Below are 13982 nucleotides of genomic sequence, written 5' to 3'. Positions count from 1 at the left end.
TGGGTCCACTTGGACTTGCACTAGCAAAATAGTGCAAGATCCTTTATACTGGTGCAGATCCAAGTAGACTTGTTGGGGCAGTGGAGGCTTGCCTTGGGGCAAGGGAAAGAAGTTCCCTTACTCAAGGATAACTATGGGACCCAAAACTCTCCTGTGGGATGTATCACATGCTCCATTGGCACTACTCCATCAGCACCAGAGGAGTTAGGTAGGATTGGGCTGCCCCTCATACACAGACAGACAGGGGAATCTATAGGATTTGCTGCACAGAGTAAGTACGCTTTTCCACATTCTGTATAGATTGTCCAAAAATATACATTGGTCAAGGAAGGAGCTCCATGAAATATTTCTGAGATAAATTTTGTGTTATCCTTATTCTCATCCCATTTTTTCTGTCTCTGTCCAGTTTGGCACTGGATAACAAATTTATATGATTTGGCTGTATCTACAGATTGTGGTTATCTCTGGTATTCTTGTGCTGACCCACTCTTGTTCACTAGCCAGACAGACTGAATGCATTATCCTAGTGCATCAGAAAAAATCGTATCATTTTGTTGGCTCTATAGCTTTTGCACTGCATCCTGAGCATTTATTTTCTGGCACAACTGTACACATTTTCCTGTTGGAAGTACTTACTTTCAGAAAACAGGTCTTTTCATACCCTTTTTTCCTGTTGTATGATTGAGACATACAAAATGATGCAGGGGATGGACAGAGTGGATAGAGGGATGCTCTTTTCCCTCTCACACAACACCAGAACCAGGAGACATCCACTAAAATTGAGTGTTGGAAGAATTAGAACAGACAAAAGAAAATATTTCTTTACCCAGTGTGTAATTAGTCTTTGGAACTCTTTGCCACAGGATGTGGGGATGGCATCCAGCCTAGACGCCTTTAAAAATGGGATTGGACAGATTTCTAGAGGAAAACTCCATCACAGGTTACAAGCCATGATGGGTATGTACAGAATGAGATTAGCTAGTCACTCATTATAAGGGCTGGGTATGAATTTTTTTCTGTCAATCGAATTGGCCGTGGATGGCAGTTTTTTTGCTACCCCAGACTGGTGAGGAAGGGAAGATATATTCAGTAGGTTTCATGCATTAAAAATTGGTCATTGCGTTTAATAAAGCTGCACAAGTTAAACCCAGTGGCAATCTGGTGTCTTTGCTGGGGTGTGTGAGCATAAATAGAATGGTAGATGCAGGGAGGTGGCAGCGAGATGCAAGTATCTTGTGGTCTCGTGTGTGCTCCCTGAGGCATCTGGTGGGCCGCTATGAGATACAGGAAGCTGGACTAGATGGGCCCTGGGCCTCATCCAGCAGGGCTGTTCTTATGTTCTTATCCAAGAACAAGAATTATCTAATTTTTTTCTTTATCTAAATATTTATCATATACTTTTTCTTCAAATGTCACAAAAAATATATATATCTTGCATGTTCGTGTCCTTGCTAGTTAATCTAAAATCTACTGTAGATGGCACTATTGCCCTACATTTCAAAGAATCAAGATGGGAGTTAAAATGTTTATAACAGAAACTTTCCATTTTTGCATAATAAAACTTTTTAGAAATTACATTTCACTATTTTTGAATGTAAAATAATTTTGATAGTCCTGTATGTTTGCAACTATCTGTGGCAGCCTCTTTCTGAAAAATTCTAATATTGACACTGAAAATATAGTTACTTTTCCAACAGCACAATCTTATATATGTGTACTCAAAAGTACATTCCACTGAGTTTAATGGGATTTACTGCCAGTTCATTGTGTATGGGATTACAGTAGCCCAAGCTACTACAACATTGGATCCTCAAAACGTCTTTTAAAATGAATGAATGACTTGGATCATAACTTCTATGGAACTACTTATGGAACAGGGCTATAGTTTTTCCCCCTTCTGGTTGCAGCCCGCAGTGTATACCTCCAAAGCTGCTCATAACAATAAGGGAAGCTCTAGAATGACATTAGGTATAGCGGTGTGTGTGTGTGTGTGTGTGTGTGTGTGTGTGTGTGTGTGTGTGTGTGTGTGTGTGTGTGGCTGCGGCAGCAGGCGCAAAAGCTGAAACCACCTCCTCCCTTCTGTGAAGAGGCAGGCCCTCTTGAATCTAAGCCATTAGTTATTATGTATTTGTGTCCAGTTAATTTGCATTTCAAATATTTGTGCTATAAATATTTGCATTCTGACAATTCTATACCACAGAAAATGTGTATAACATTTATTTATTATTGTTATTTATTATTTAAAATGTAACATTTGCAGTAGATACTTCAAAACTTACTTGAAACTTAAGTTAGAATATACGTATTTCTTTATTAGAGGGAAACATATTTTGAAACTACAGAAACAAGAATAGGCTGTGAATTTACAAGTTATGTGAATCTATTTCACATAAATATTTTAAATGGACTAGATTCCAATACCTTGCAATTTCCAGGCCAGAACAAAATTACAGTGAAATGAAGCTTTAGTTTGGAAACTTGTGGGGGAAAAAAATAGGGTGAACTGGCAACCAGATGGCTCACTGGTTGCCTTCCTATTCTATAATCTCTAAAGAAGACTCATTTGAGGAAATGAAAATGGCAGGAATGAAAGTGACTAAAGGCCTGATCATATGTGGTCATACCTCTGACAGAACTAACGTTTCAGCAGTGGTTGACACTTTACAGAGTTACAAAAGGTCTTCCAGAAGCGCATGGAGTCTTGAACTTCAAGGCTGCCGCCAAAGATGGCAGGAAGGACCACATATGTGATGGTAGTGCCTTGCAGACGCTGGTAAGTTGGTAGGGTGGTCAGAATGTGGCAGATCAGGGTACAATGGCAGGGGGAGGCCAGGAGTGTGTAGGAGGTGGCACCAAATGTGGATGACTTGCATCACATACTATCTCTTCTGGAGTGAGCCAACATGTCCCCTTGGACTCTTCAGACTTGCGCCAGCTAAACAGCTAATGCAAGTCCAAGGAGACCCATTGCTGGTCAAGCAGAAGGGTATGGGAAAATTCTTTCAGGTAAAAAGATGGATGAATTTTAATATTTTCTTAGGCACAAAGAACTATTTATATAATTTAAAAAGATTATGAAAGGTTACAAAATATTGTTGCTACTTAATATAAGTTTGTTGCAGAATATGTTTGAAGAAGAAAATCTAAGAAAAATTTGTGATAACATTTTAGGGTCAGACTGCAGCTAACACTGAATTGTAAACTTGTACTTTATTCAAGTTTACCATTTAAATTTTGCAATTTTAATTATACTACTTCAGCCCAAGTACAATAGTGTTGTTATTCATACTATCATGGAAAGATAACAACATTCACATAATTTTAAAAGTGTGCCTGTAATTTAGAGGGAGAGCTTTTTGATGCTTCTAATGATGTATACCTCTTGGTATAGCAGGCATACAGAAATATAGCATACAAGAAAAAATGTACTAACATGGACCTAATTTAGAGAAAGTTGAACTTAAGTCTCACTGAAATTAGTAAGACATTAGCTGAGATAGAACATCACAACATGGCATTAAGCACAGTTAACTTTCTCTGGATTTGGGTATTAATAGCATTTGAAATTATTGTTACCAATTTTTGTATATAGTCATCATAATTCCGATAATACAAATTATGTAATTAGCAGTGCAACACTGCATATCTGTTCAGAAGTTTCATTGAAGTCAATGGAACTTACTCCAAGGGAAGTGTGTATAGAATTGTGGTCTAGTTCAACTTCCAGACATCAAAGAAATGTGTTTCCATCAAGACACTTTATAACAATCATAATTTAACTGTATAACACGAAGTGACTTACCTTTGATTTCATTTTTTTCTAGTTCTCTCAGTGCCTGAACAAATGTCATTTGGCTCTCAGTAAGTGGCCAGCTGTTATGCAACACTAAGGTTTGTATAATGTACTTATGAGGCTGTGAAAAAGTCCAAAGGAAAAGTGTTATTGTTTCATAAATCATCATAGGTTGTTCTCCTAAATCAATAGCTTGTTTTAATCATCACTCCCTTGATTGCTGTCTTGGATCCCTGTGGCTTGGGAGCAGAAATATCAAACACAAAGGGGAGTTAACTTGAAAGCTTCACAGTTCTTATGCTGTTCGCTGGTCTTGGGAAAGAGGATGGCAATTACTGAGAGCTCAAGGGAGGAGACAATGACTCCCATATCCACTATGTGATATAATCCAATATGCCTCATGCAGTTTCTACAGGAAAAAAAAATACTCACCAAGTATGTTCACTTTAACGATACACTTAACCTAACATGTAGTTTGATCCTTAGAGAGCAATAGGACTCTATTCACACAGTGTGGGGAGGGCAATTTGCCTGGAAGCTATTTTTATTTGCCATAGTTGCAAGTCTGTATCAATCTTTAAAGAAGTCCTGGAATTTTATCTAACATTTTGCTTATTTTGCCATTCTGAATGTTGCACCATGACATTCGCACACCATACAAAAAAGAAAGACATTCTATAGTCTGAGAGTGCTTTCCAAGCAGGCACTGCTTTTTGATAAACAGATGATAGTGATTGCTAGGCTTGCTGTTTATCAAATACAGGTGTGCTCTGGTATTCATGGTGTTTTTGGAATCAATGGATACCAGGAATGCCCTCTGCCCTCCAAAGGCAAGAGAAACATAGCTCCCCTCACCTCTGGAGGCTCTTCTGAGCCCTGCAGAGGCTGCATATGTCTGCCCACAGCCTCCATGGGGCTCAGAACAGCTGTTTAGACAAAAAAAATTGCTTCCGTTTTTGTTTTCTTTTTGTAAAACTGGAAGTGACATTTTTATGTATTTAAAAGGCATTAGGAAGGTTGATTAAGCTTCATGAAAAGCATAGTTCAGTGTGGCAGAGTATGTGCAATACAGGGGGGCCTCCATATTCGCAGATCCCATATCTGTGGTTTCACTTAACCCTGGATGCGGGAAGGCCCCCTGCACCTTCCAGAGGCAAGAGTAGCTGCACTCCTAATTCCTTTTAAAAGCATTAAATGTCACTTCCAGTTCTATGGAAAAACCAGAAGTGACTCTCTTTTTGTCTGAACAGCCACTCTGAGCCCCGCGGAGGCTGTGGGCGGACTGCATGACCTCTGCAGGGCTTTAAAAAGCCTCTGGAGGTGAGAGGAGCACAGCCTCTGGAGGGTTTGGAGGAGCCCCTCCCACATCCGCAGTTAAGTGAAACCACAGATATGGGATCCATGGATATGGAGGCCCCTTTGTGTTGCACACACTCTCCTGTAGTGATTATGCAGAGGCACGCTTTGGCTTTAGTGAACATGGCAACAGGCAGGCAAACCTGCCCCCCCCCCCCACTCAAGGCAAACCTGGAGTGAACCGGTTCCTGAGCTGAAGCCTGTGAACAAGCTGAGACAGCATTTTAGAGAAGCGCTCATAGCTCATATCTTAGGAATGCGTTGTCAGGGTACTGTTATCAAGTAACTGGGAGTAAACTTGTAGATTGTTTCAAAAGATAATAAAAGGCAGCTAGGAAGCTTGGAAAATCAGCTTCCCTCCCTGCATTGAATCTTGAACCTGCTTCTCATCTCTTCATTGCTTCTCTAACTCCTTATTCTGCTACATCAGTCATTGCTACACTCTCCCCCTTTCTGAACAGAGAGAATTTTGCCATACTGAACCATGCTTTTGTAACCTCAATGCCAGACAAACACAAAAGGCTTTTCGTAGCTGATCTTTAAGAACAACATGGAAGCTTCACGTAGTGCAAAATGTGATTGCCCATCTCTTTATGAATCTTCAGAGATTAAAATATTAAGTCTGTGGCAGGTCATCTGCACCAGCTGCCAATTATACTTCTGAGTGCAATTCAAGGGCCTGGTTTAACGCTGTGAAACTTTTCAGAGTTTGTCACCTACAAATCTTATAGACTGAGCCTACAATCCTACACACACACTTGGGAGTAAGTCCCACTGAACTCAGTGGAACATACTTCTGAGTAACATACGTAGGATTGTGTTGTAACTCCCCTATACCAGTTCGCTTGCCAGCTGTTCTCTGAATCATGCCAAACAAACAAAAATGGCCCAAACGTAACAGGCTGCTGTGCTATTGGAACTTGCATTCTGACAGTACAGTGGCCTTTCTGGCACTGCAAAATGTATGCAGTGGTGGCCATGTGATGGTGGCCTTCAAAGATGCTCTGATGCTGGTGAATTGGCATGGGGGATGGGCGGAATGGGGTGGTGGGGGTTGTCAAGGGAAGAAAGGGGGCAACTATCAGCAGTAGCTGGCACAGGTGCAAGGGGGCTTAGGGCGTCATCCTAACCAACTTTCCAGCACTAACCTAGCCACAATGCAAGGTCACAAACATGCCATTACTTTGAGGAGGCCTCCTTAACCGCCTCCCCTCTGCAGGACGCAGTACACACCACACTGGCATAGCTATGTCAGTGCTGGAAAGTTGGTTAGGATTGCATCCTATATTGGAGAAGATAAGCCTTACCCTGAGGTAAGGGAAGAAGCATTCCCTTAACCCAAGGAGACCTCCAGGTTGCCCCCACCCCTATACTGTGCATACTCCATTGGCATGGCTGCATTGGCGGGGGGGGAGATTTAGTTAGGATTTGCCTGAACGTTACATAATGTTTGGCATTAACAGTCCCTTAACTGGCCTGCACTACCCTTACAGCTCTTGCTAAATTTGTGATTTGCCATTTAGGCTATCAAGAATCATCACAGGGAATGGCTGAATGAGCACATCCTGATGCTTGAAAAATTGTCATAGGAAGCATCCTAAAGAAATCTTACAAGGTTGTTTATAAAGCCCATTACTGGGACTATAGCCTTCTTATCCTTGGCTGCTTAAATTCCCTTGTGCAGAACGTATGTATAATAGCAGAGGGGAAGAAGTCATTGATTGGTGCTGACAGGAGACAGGTCTGTAGTTTAGTTGCATAGCACATGTGTTGTATATAGAAGGTCCCAGGATCATTCCCTGGCATCTCCAGATGGGAAACAAGTGTGTTCTGAAATCCCAGACAGATGCTGCCAGTCAGCATAGGTAATGTCAAATTAAATGGACCAATGGTCTGACTCTGGTAAGGGAACTTCCTATCTGCTTATGATGCTGGTACCCCACACAGCTCATCTTAGGACTGGACTGTTTTTCCCACAGCGAAAGACTCAGCTGAAACTCTTCATTACTTTTCCTCAAATTTCTGCTGGTAATTTGTAACATTTATCTTACCTGCTGTGGTATGTTTTCTTCAGTGACAGGCACAGTAAGAGTTTCTTCTTCTGTGGAAACCAACCCTTCCGGGCTAGGCTTGGCTGAAGATTTTATGTTCTTCTGAGCTGCAACAGTCCCTTTTTTCTTAGGGGCTACAACTTCAGTTTCCTTTTTGGGATTGGTTCCTTGGGGAACTTGAGGTTTACTTGTTAGACCAGAAGTAAAAGCTTAAAAGAGGACATTAGAATTTACTAACATACTACTTACAGATTCTTACAAATTCCAATGGTTTCTGTAAGTCTCTCTAGTTCAATGGTTCAAAACCTTTTTGTGGGCCACAGACCCCTTTGAGAATCTGATGAAGGCTATGGACACTCTCCCTGGAAGACTGTGCACAAACACATATACACAAAAATTGTTTTGCACCTAGTTCACTCACCCCTCTCAGGGTCCATGGACCCCAGGTTAAGAACCCCTGGTCTAGACATTTCTGTAAGAGTCTCTCTTCAGTTTAATCATTTACATTTTTAAGGAGGATTTGATCTCTAGGCTAAATGATCGCTTGATTGGATCTGTGTGAACACTACATGGAACTCAGCTATCACAATCTGGAAGTGTGTTCTGCTTTTTTAATTCCTTTGAAGAAAAAGCAATTTAACCCTTCAGTTCTGTGCTAGAGATTGGACAAACCATTCTGTAGCAAATACAGGTCCAATGTATTTGTGGTTTGTTTTTTTTAAATTGGCTGGATAGCCTAAGATTAGAATCAGAAGTCTGACATTAACCATAGGAAAATTAAGATAAATAAAAAATGATAGCCTACATGTCCTTTTGCTTCCCTTTCAAGAAGGTAACCAGACAATTTAAAATATATACGGTACAAAAAATTATTTTGAAAGGTATTTTGTGCCTGGGAAAAGCATACTGGTGGCATTATTATCTTCACTGGTTTATCTTTTTTTCTAGCACTGCTCAGTTTATAAGAGCTTGAAAATTCTTATCTCATTGCCTCTGCTGCAGCAGAAGGAGAGTTTGGAATCAGAGACATTGGTTCATATAAGTGCTCAGCCATCAAAGTAATGACAGGCAGTGTGAAGCCTCTGAATTGGCCAGACCTTGTATAAATACTGTGACTTGTATTTAGACTGAACTTCATGCTCTAGTTTCAGGCTCAAGTCACTGATGTCAGAGAACTTAGTTGGAGAATACATCCTCCAGTTCCAAATTTGGTACAGCCATTCTACAAACTCCAGCCCCAAGTGGCTTCACTGGTGCTATGAATTGGTTCTTAATCTCAGCTATGTGAACATTTCTTTCCTTGCCTCTCGATGATATCCACCTACTACCCAACTAATTCTTCTGACTAACTTCTCATTTGTTTTCATTTGGTCTCTCTTACATCAACAACTCAATCCCAAGTCTTGAGATTCTCCTCAGGATCCCAAGTCCAAGTTTCTCCTCCTCCCCATTTCTTTTGAGGAAGTATAGATATCAAATAAATAAGAAAAAATCTAGTCACAACTACATAATATATCTGTAATCACTCTGATTCTGCTTAGAGTTGTTCAATATTATCAATGTGAGGTGGTTGTTACTGAAAATCACTTTGGTGCCATCAGTGCTCATGTGGCTCCAGTAGTATCTGTAATTGGCTTTCCACTAGAGTTGCCAACACTGATAGAAGCTATACCTGGAGACTGGTTTTATTTTTTTCTTCAAGTGATGGAAATTCCTGAGGGCCCTGTTAAAATCTTCAGAATTGCTTTCAGCAATAGTCACATGGAAATTGACACTGATTCCTGAAGATTCCAGGCCAATCCTGGAGGGTTGGCAACCCTACTTTCCAGATGGGTTCCTTAGATTGCATAGTAAATATTCATGCCACTGTTCCCCTCTTACCCAGAAAGTCAGTGGTTCTGGTATGAGAACTTACCATGTGACCTGGTTCCGAATGTTGGTTTCTAGACATTACTGTTGCTGTGTAAAACTGATCACCAACAGTGATGTTCAGCCTCAGGCATGACACAGCAATGGCCCTTAGCATATGACCCAGATTAGCACATGACCCAGTCATTAGTGCAAAATTATTGAGGCAGGTACACATTTACAACTATTGCAAGATTTTATGACACTTGGTGTATAATTCAGCATGTAACAGATAATACTTACACTGACCACTTAAAGGTCTCTCTGCAGATATGAAATTAAATGCAGGAATGACAGCATGGCCCTTCCCAATAGTGCTCACCATTTCTTCCTCAGCATCCAGAACTTGCAGTTTAATTATTGTATCAGATTTAGAAGTCTGTACTTGTATAGTAGCAATAAGAGGTGTTGTCACTTTTACTGCATATCTGAAAGGGAGAAAAATTCAAGATAGATAATTAACTGAGCCAGATTTTATTTTCAGCAAGCCAAAGATCTCAGTTCTTAAAAATATCATTATTCAGGAAACCACACAATTACTTAGGTCCCAAGTAACTTCAAGATGGACTTCAAGATGGAAGTCATCAAATGCATTTAGAACATTTAGAACAAGTTATCTGTTGATGTGCAAACTACCACAAAGACTCCATGATCAGAATAAAACTGGAGATGAAATCTGAATGTTAAATTAATCAGAAGTGCCTCAATAAGGAATGAGATACTGTTCCCTAAGAATAAACCATACATATGTGTGAATGAAAAACAGAGGAATTGGCAAGCCTAAAACTGTCTGGTCACTTTGGAGGCTGGCCATGGGATGTAGCAGCTAGTGGTTAGTGCTCAGCACTAACCCCCTTCTCTGCTTCATTGATTTACTGACCTAGTGACTGACTCCTAGTGACCAAGAAACTGGTAGCTATCTGCTACCCCATCTCAGACTGGGAAAAAGCAAGCAGAGATGGAGTATTTTGGAAGAGACCTCACCTCTTGGAGGAGATAAAAACTAGTACAGGTGTGCCCACTTATTCATGGGGGTTCCATTCCTTAACCCCCACAGATAGTTGAAACTGAAGATACGGGTGAATGCCAGTCCCTGCGGTCCTAGGGGGCTGCCCCACCGGAGGCAAGGGGAACTCTGTTCTCCCTTTCTCCGGCAAGACTTTTGAGTTCAGCAGACAAAAAAGGCAACTTCTGGTTTCACGGAGAAACCAGAAGTGACTTTTTAATGCCTAATAAGGCATTAAAAATGTTTCAGTGTGAAACTGGAAGTTGCTTTTTTTTTTTTGCAACTGGGCTCAGAAGACCCTCCAGAGGCAAAGGGAGCAGAGCACCCCTCACCTCTGGAGGGGGTGCCTGCATTGGGTGGCCCTGGACTCAATCAATAACTGAATCCACGAATACAAGATCTGCAGATATGGGTGCCTCCTGTAGTTCTGTTTAAAACCAATCACAGTAGGGAACATCAGCACATCAAGAGACAGGACACTCCAGTTAGCTTCTAGTGAATATGTACTAGGCAACCAAGAAGTTAAAATATAACCAGTTTATTAAAACCCAAAATTAGTATTAGAAATTTATATCTATTAAATTATCATTACTACAAGTTATATATATTATACTACAAATTTAATACACACACACACACAGAATCGTGTCTCATTTAACAACATGGATGCATTCTCGCACCCGTTATCAAGTGAGGCTTGACACTAAGTGAAGCCTCTGAAGCCGAGCGGAGTTGTGCAACCCTTACTTCCAGAGGCTTTTCTGAGCCTCGCAGATGCAGCAGGCAACCTCCAGGGGCTTCCCCGGCCCTCCAAATGCCTTATAAGGTGAAAAATGTGACTTCTGGTTTCTGGAAGTTATGTCTTTTCTCTGGTTTTGGCCATTCTGAGCCTCCAGAGGTGAGTGGAACACAGCTTGCATATGCAGCCCATCACTGGTTGAAATATTGCTAAGCGACATTCACCTGTGTATGTGTGTATCATTCCATGGACAATGACAGGAAAGTTCTGCACACACGTCCCTTAGATTATATATATATATATATATATATATATATATATATATATATATATATATATATATATATACACACACACACACACACACACACACACACACTATATATATATATATACACACACACACACTGTATATATAAACAGAAGAGATTTACCACCGCTAAACAGAAAAGATTTAACAGAAGAGATTTACCACTTTGCAAAATGTCTCTCTGCCCAATTAGTAGGGGGTCAGTAAAATAAAATAAAAGGAAATTAAACCAAAAAATTGGGCATTGGAGAAAAATGCTACAAATAGATTTTTGGAGAAATGTCTTGAGTTGTTTAAAACCAGGAACCCTTTACAAAATGGAATGCAGTTGCTCGTAACACCCAGCAGAAGGAAATGTGTACCTACTTAAGAGAAGAGGGGGGCTTCTATGCACCACTACACAGGGGAAGTTTGGAGATAAAGGGCAAGCAAAAAAAATTCCCTGAATGTGTCTAGCTAGAAATACAGTCCTTACAGCTAGCTACTTATGTAGTCGCAATAATTCTGGCCTTCTGTGCTTACTGGGGAGGAGGTGGGTATGTCTTCCATGAACCAGCAGCTGGTTCCAATACAGACCTAGCAGAACACACCTCACTAGCTGCCCATGGGAGCTTTTATGACATTATTTATCAATGTTTCAATATACAATATCATCAAAGTGGCAGGTGCACACCCAAAACTTAATAGTACATTTTAATCTTTGCCATTCTCCCGATGTTACCTGAATATAATATGCTTATCATTTGGGACATAATAGTCTTTAACTTCCTTAATAGAATATACATTGTTTACAGCCTCTCGAGAAAGAACTGGAAGGGGACTATAAGAATTTATGAGTCGAAGCTTCCATTTTCCAGCTATCACAGGTATGTCACTAGTTTGAGCTTCAGCCATAAAAGTATATCCTTTCTGAAATAAAAGAGTTGATTTGTAAATTAATTAAGTTTACAATAAGCACCAGCTAAACATAAAAAATCAGTACGATAGGTTGCCTATGTGATAATACGGTTCCATAATAGGTTAAGGCCCCAATCCATTCTGCCCAACATGCTGTAGAGTGCAAGGTCCACCAGCACACTGTGCAACCTGGTGGAGTGGCAGTCTCTCTGCCAAGAGCAGAGAGCTGTTGCCAGTGCAAAGGACTGGAAGTTGCATACTGACAGAAGCTCCATGCAGACCAGCTATTGACAGAAATCTGTTGTTGGCTGGGGTGAATCAGTCACAGATTGGGATGGGGATCAGCCAGGCTGTGGGCATACCAGGGATAAGAAGATGCCTTGGAGGTACCAGTATCTATGGGATCTGGAGCCCTAGTCTATGGCCTGACATGCCCCCTGCAGTGGAACAGATTTATGCCAGCAAAAGAGCTGACATAGTTTTGAGTAGGTTCATAGGTGCCCAGATAGCAGTGGAGAAGGTAAATAAAACTTTTATTTACTTAGCTCTCCTGGCTGACCTGGTCCCCAGCTGATGCACGGGATAAACTGGAAGCTGCACTTTTTGCCTCCAAGGGTTGCTCTAAGAGTAAGTTCATGACCAGATTTACCAATTTATTCATTTATAAGTTGACCCAGGTTTGATCCATTTGAAGACCTAAATTTCTCAACTTATACCTCAGTATGTAACCGCCTAGGAGCTGCAGAAAGAGGGAAAACAGTAAGAGCTTCTTCCTCTAACTATAGTGCCCCAGCTGCCTTAGGGTCAGCGACAGAGCACCAATTGGGAGGACCCTACACTAAGTAACCCTGTTCTACTCCTGAAGTGGGAGTTTAACTGGGATCTGTGGTACTTGCACTGTTCACTTCCCTGGGGAAGGCAGCAAATATCCAGACAGGCAGCAGCATTAAGAGTTGTTCAGGAGCTAGAGACACTCAATGGGTGAAGAAACCCACCAGGGTTGGGCGATTATCCTCTTTCTCTTGTGGGAACCAAAACCTACAACTTGTTTATAATTTGTCTGTCAATAAGGCCAGTCTTGAAGCCTCACGCCCAAGACCAGCCTGATTACTCATCTCTGAACTAGAACCATGTCCCACCATAACCCCTCTGAGGCTGAGCTGCCCCGCAGGGGCAAGAAAGAGGAGACGTCAATGGTCACAATGTCATTACAGTCCTCACATCTGTATTTGAGAGTCCATTTTGAGATTTCTCTAATAATCAGGGTGTCTTGGATTATATGTATCCTACATTTTCATATTTTTATTTATTGCATAGGTGCCCTAACGGTTTTGATACCCTATCAATTACCAATGCCCTAATACCTATCTATCGATAGAAGCACATACATTTTTCTGCAATTACTACCAGGAAGGTTGTGTTTCTTACCTTATTCTTTGTATAAATACGTGGTGCCACCCTGTGAAAGACCTGAGGCATTTCCTCCAACGTGTCATTGTCTACAACATGCAGCACGCAAGTCGGTATGGTTGAATATACCTTTGGTGCTATGATCATATCTTCTGGTACATGAAATACTTCCCTACAATAAAAGGAAAAAAGAAAGAGTAACATGTTCTAAAGGACTTTATGAATGCTCATGTTGCAAAATCAGAAGCAGTGCTGTTAAGGATAGTTTTGCTTCTCAGGATCTGAATAGTTGAGGGACAGCTTGCAAAAATAAGCTTCATTTTTCACATCAAGTTCTTGATTAGCTTATGTCAGGGATCACCAAACCCTGACAGGACACCTGACTTGGGATCCACTGAAGCAGGTTTTAAAAAGAAAAATCATAGTTACTGAGTTCTTTCCCACATGATCCTTTTAGTCAACCAGAAAGTGCAGGTGATGTTGGGAACTTCCAGCATGCACTACACTTTCTG

At 40.9% G+C, this 13982-nt stretch overlaps 1 protein-coding gene across 1 annotated transcript in view; it reads right to left on the bottom strand.

The window, feature by feature from the left end:
* The window catches only part of ADGB (androglobin), a 112747-nt gene that overhangs the window by 17023 nt on the left and 81742 nt on the right, over positions 1 to 13982 (bottom strand). Inside the window, exons 25-29 of the mRNA XM_066622752.1 lie at positions 13489 to 13642; positions 11885 to 12072; positions 9358 to 9536; positions 7201 to 7409; positions 3803 to 3914 (exon numbers count right to left, since the gene is read on the bottom strand). Coding sequence (XP_066478849.1) covers positions 3803 to 3914; positions 7201 to 7409; positions 9358 to 9536; positions 11885 to 12072; positions 13489 to 13642 — 842 coding nt within the window. The remainder of the gene's footprint in view (positions 1 to 3802; positions 3915 to 7200; positions 7410 to 9357; positions 9537 to 11884; positions 12073 to 13488; positions 13643 to 13982) is intronic.

This window comes from Tiliqua scincoides, chromosome 1 (genome assembly GCF_035046505.1).
Source record: "Tiliqua scincoides isolate rTilSci1 chromosome 1, rTilSci1.hap2, whole genome shotgun sequence".
Classification (NCBI taxonomy): Eukaryota; Metazoa; Chordata; class Lepidosauria; order Squamata; family Scincidae; genus Tiliqua; species Tiliqua scincoides.
Note: the sequence above shows the minus strand (reverse complement) of the source record. Positions and strands in the feature narration are given on the sequence as shown.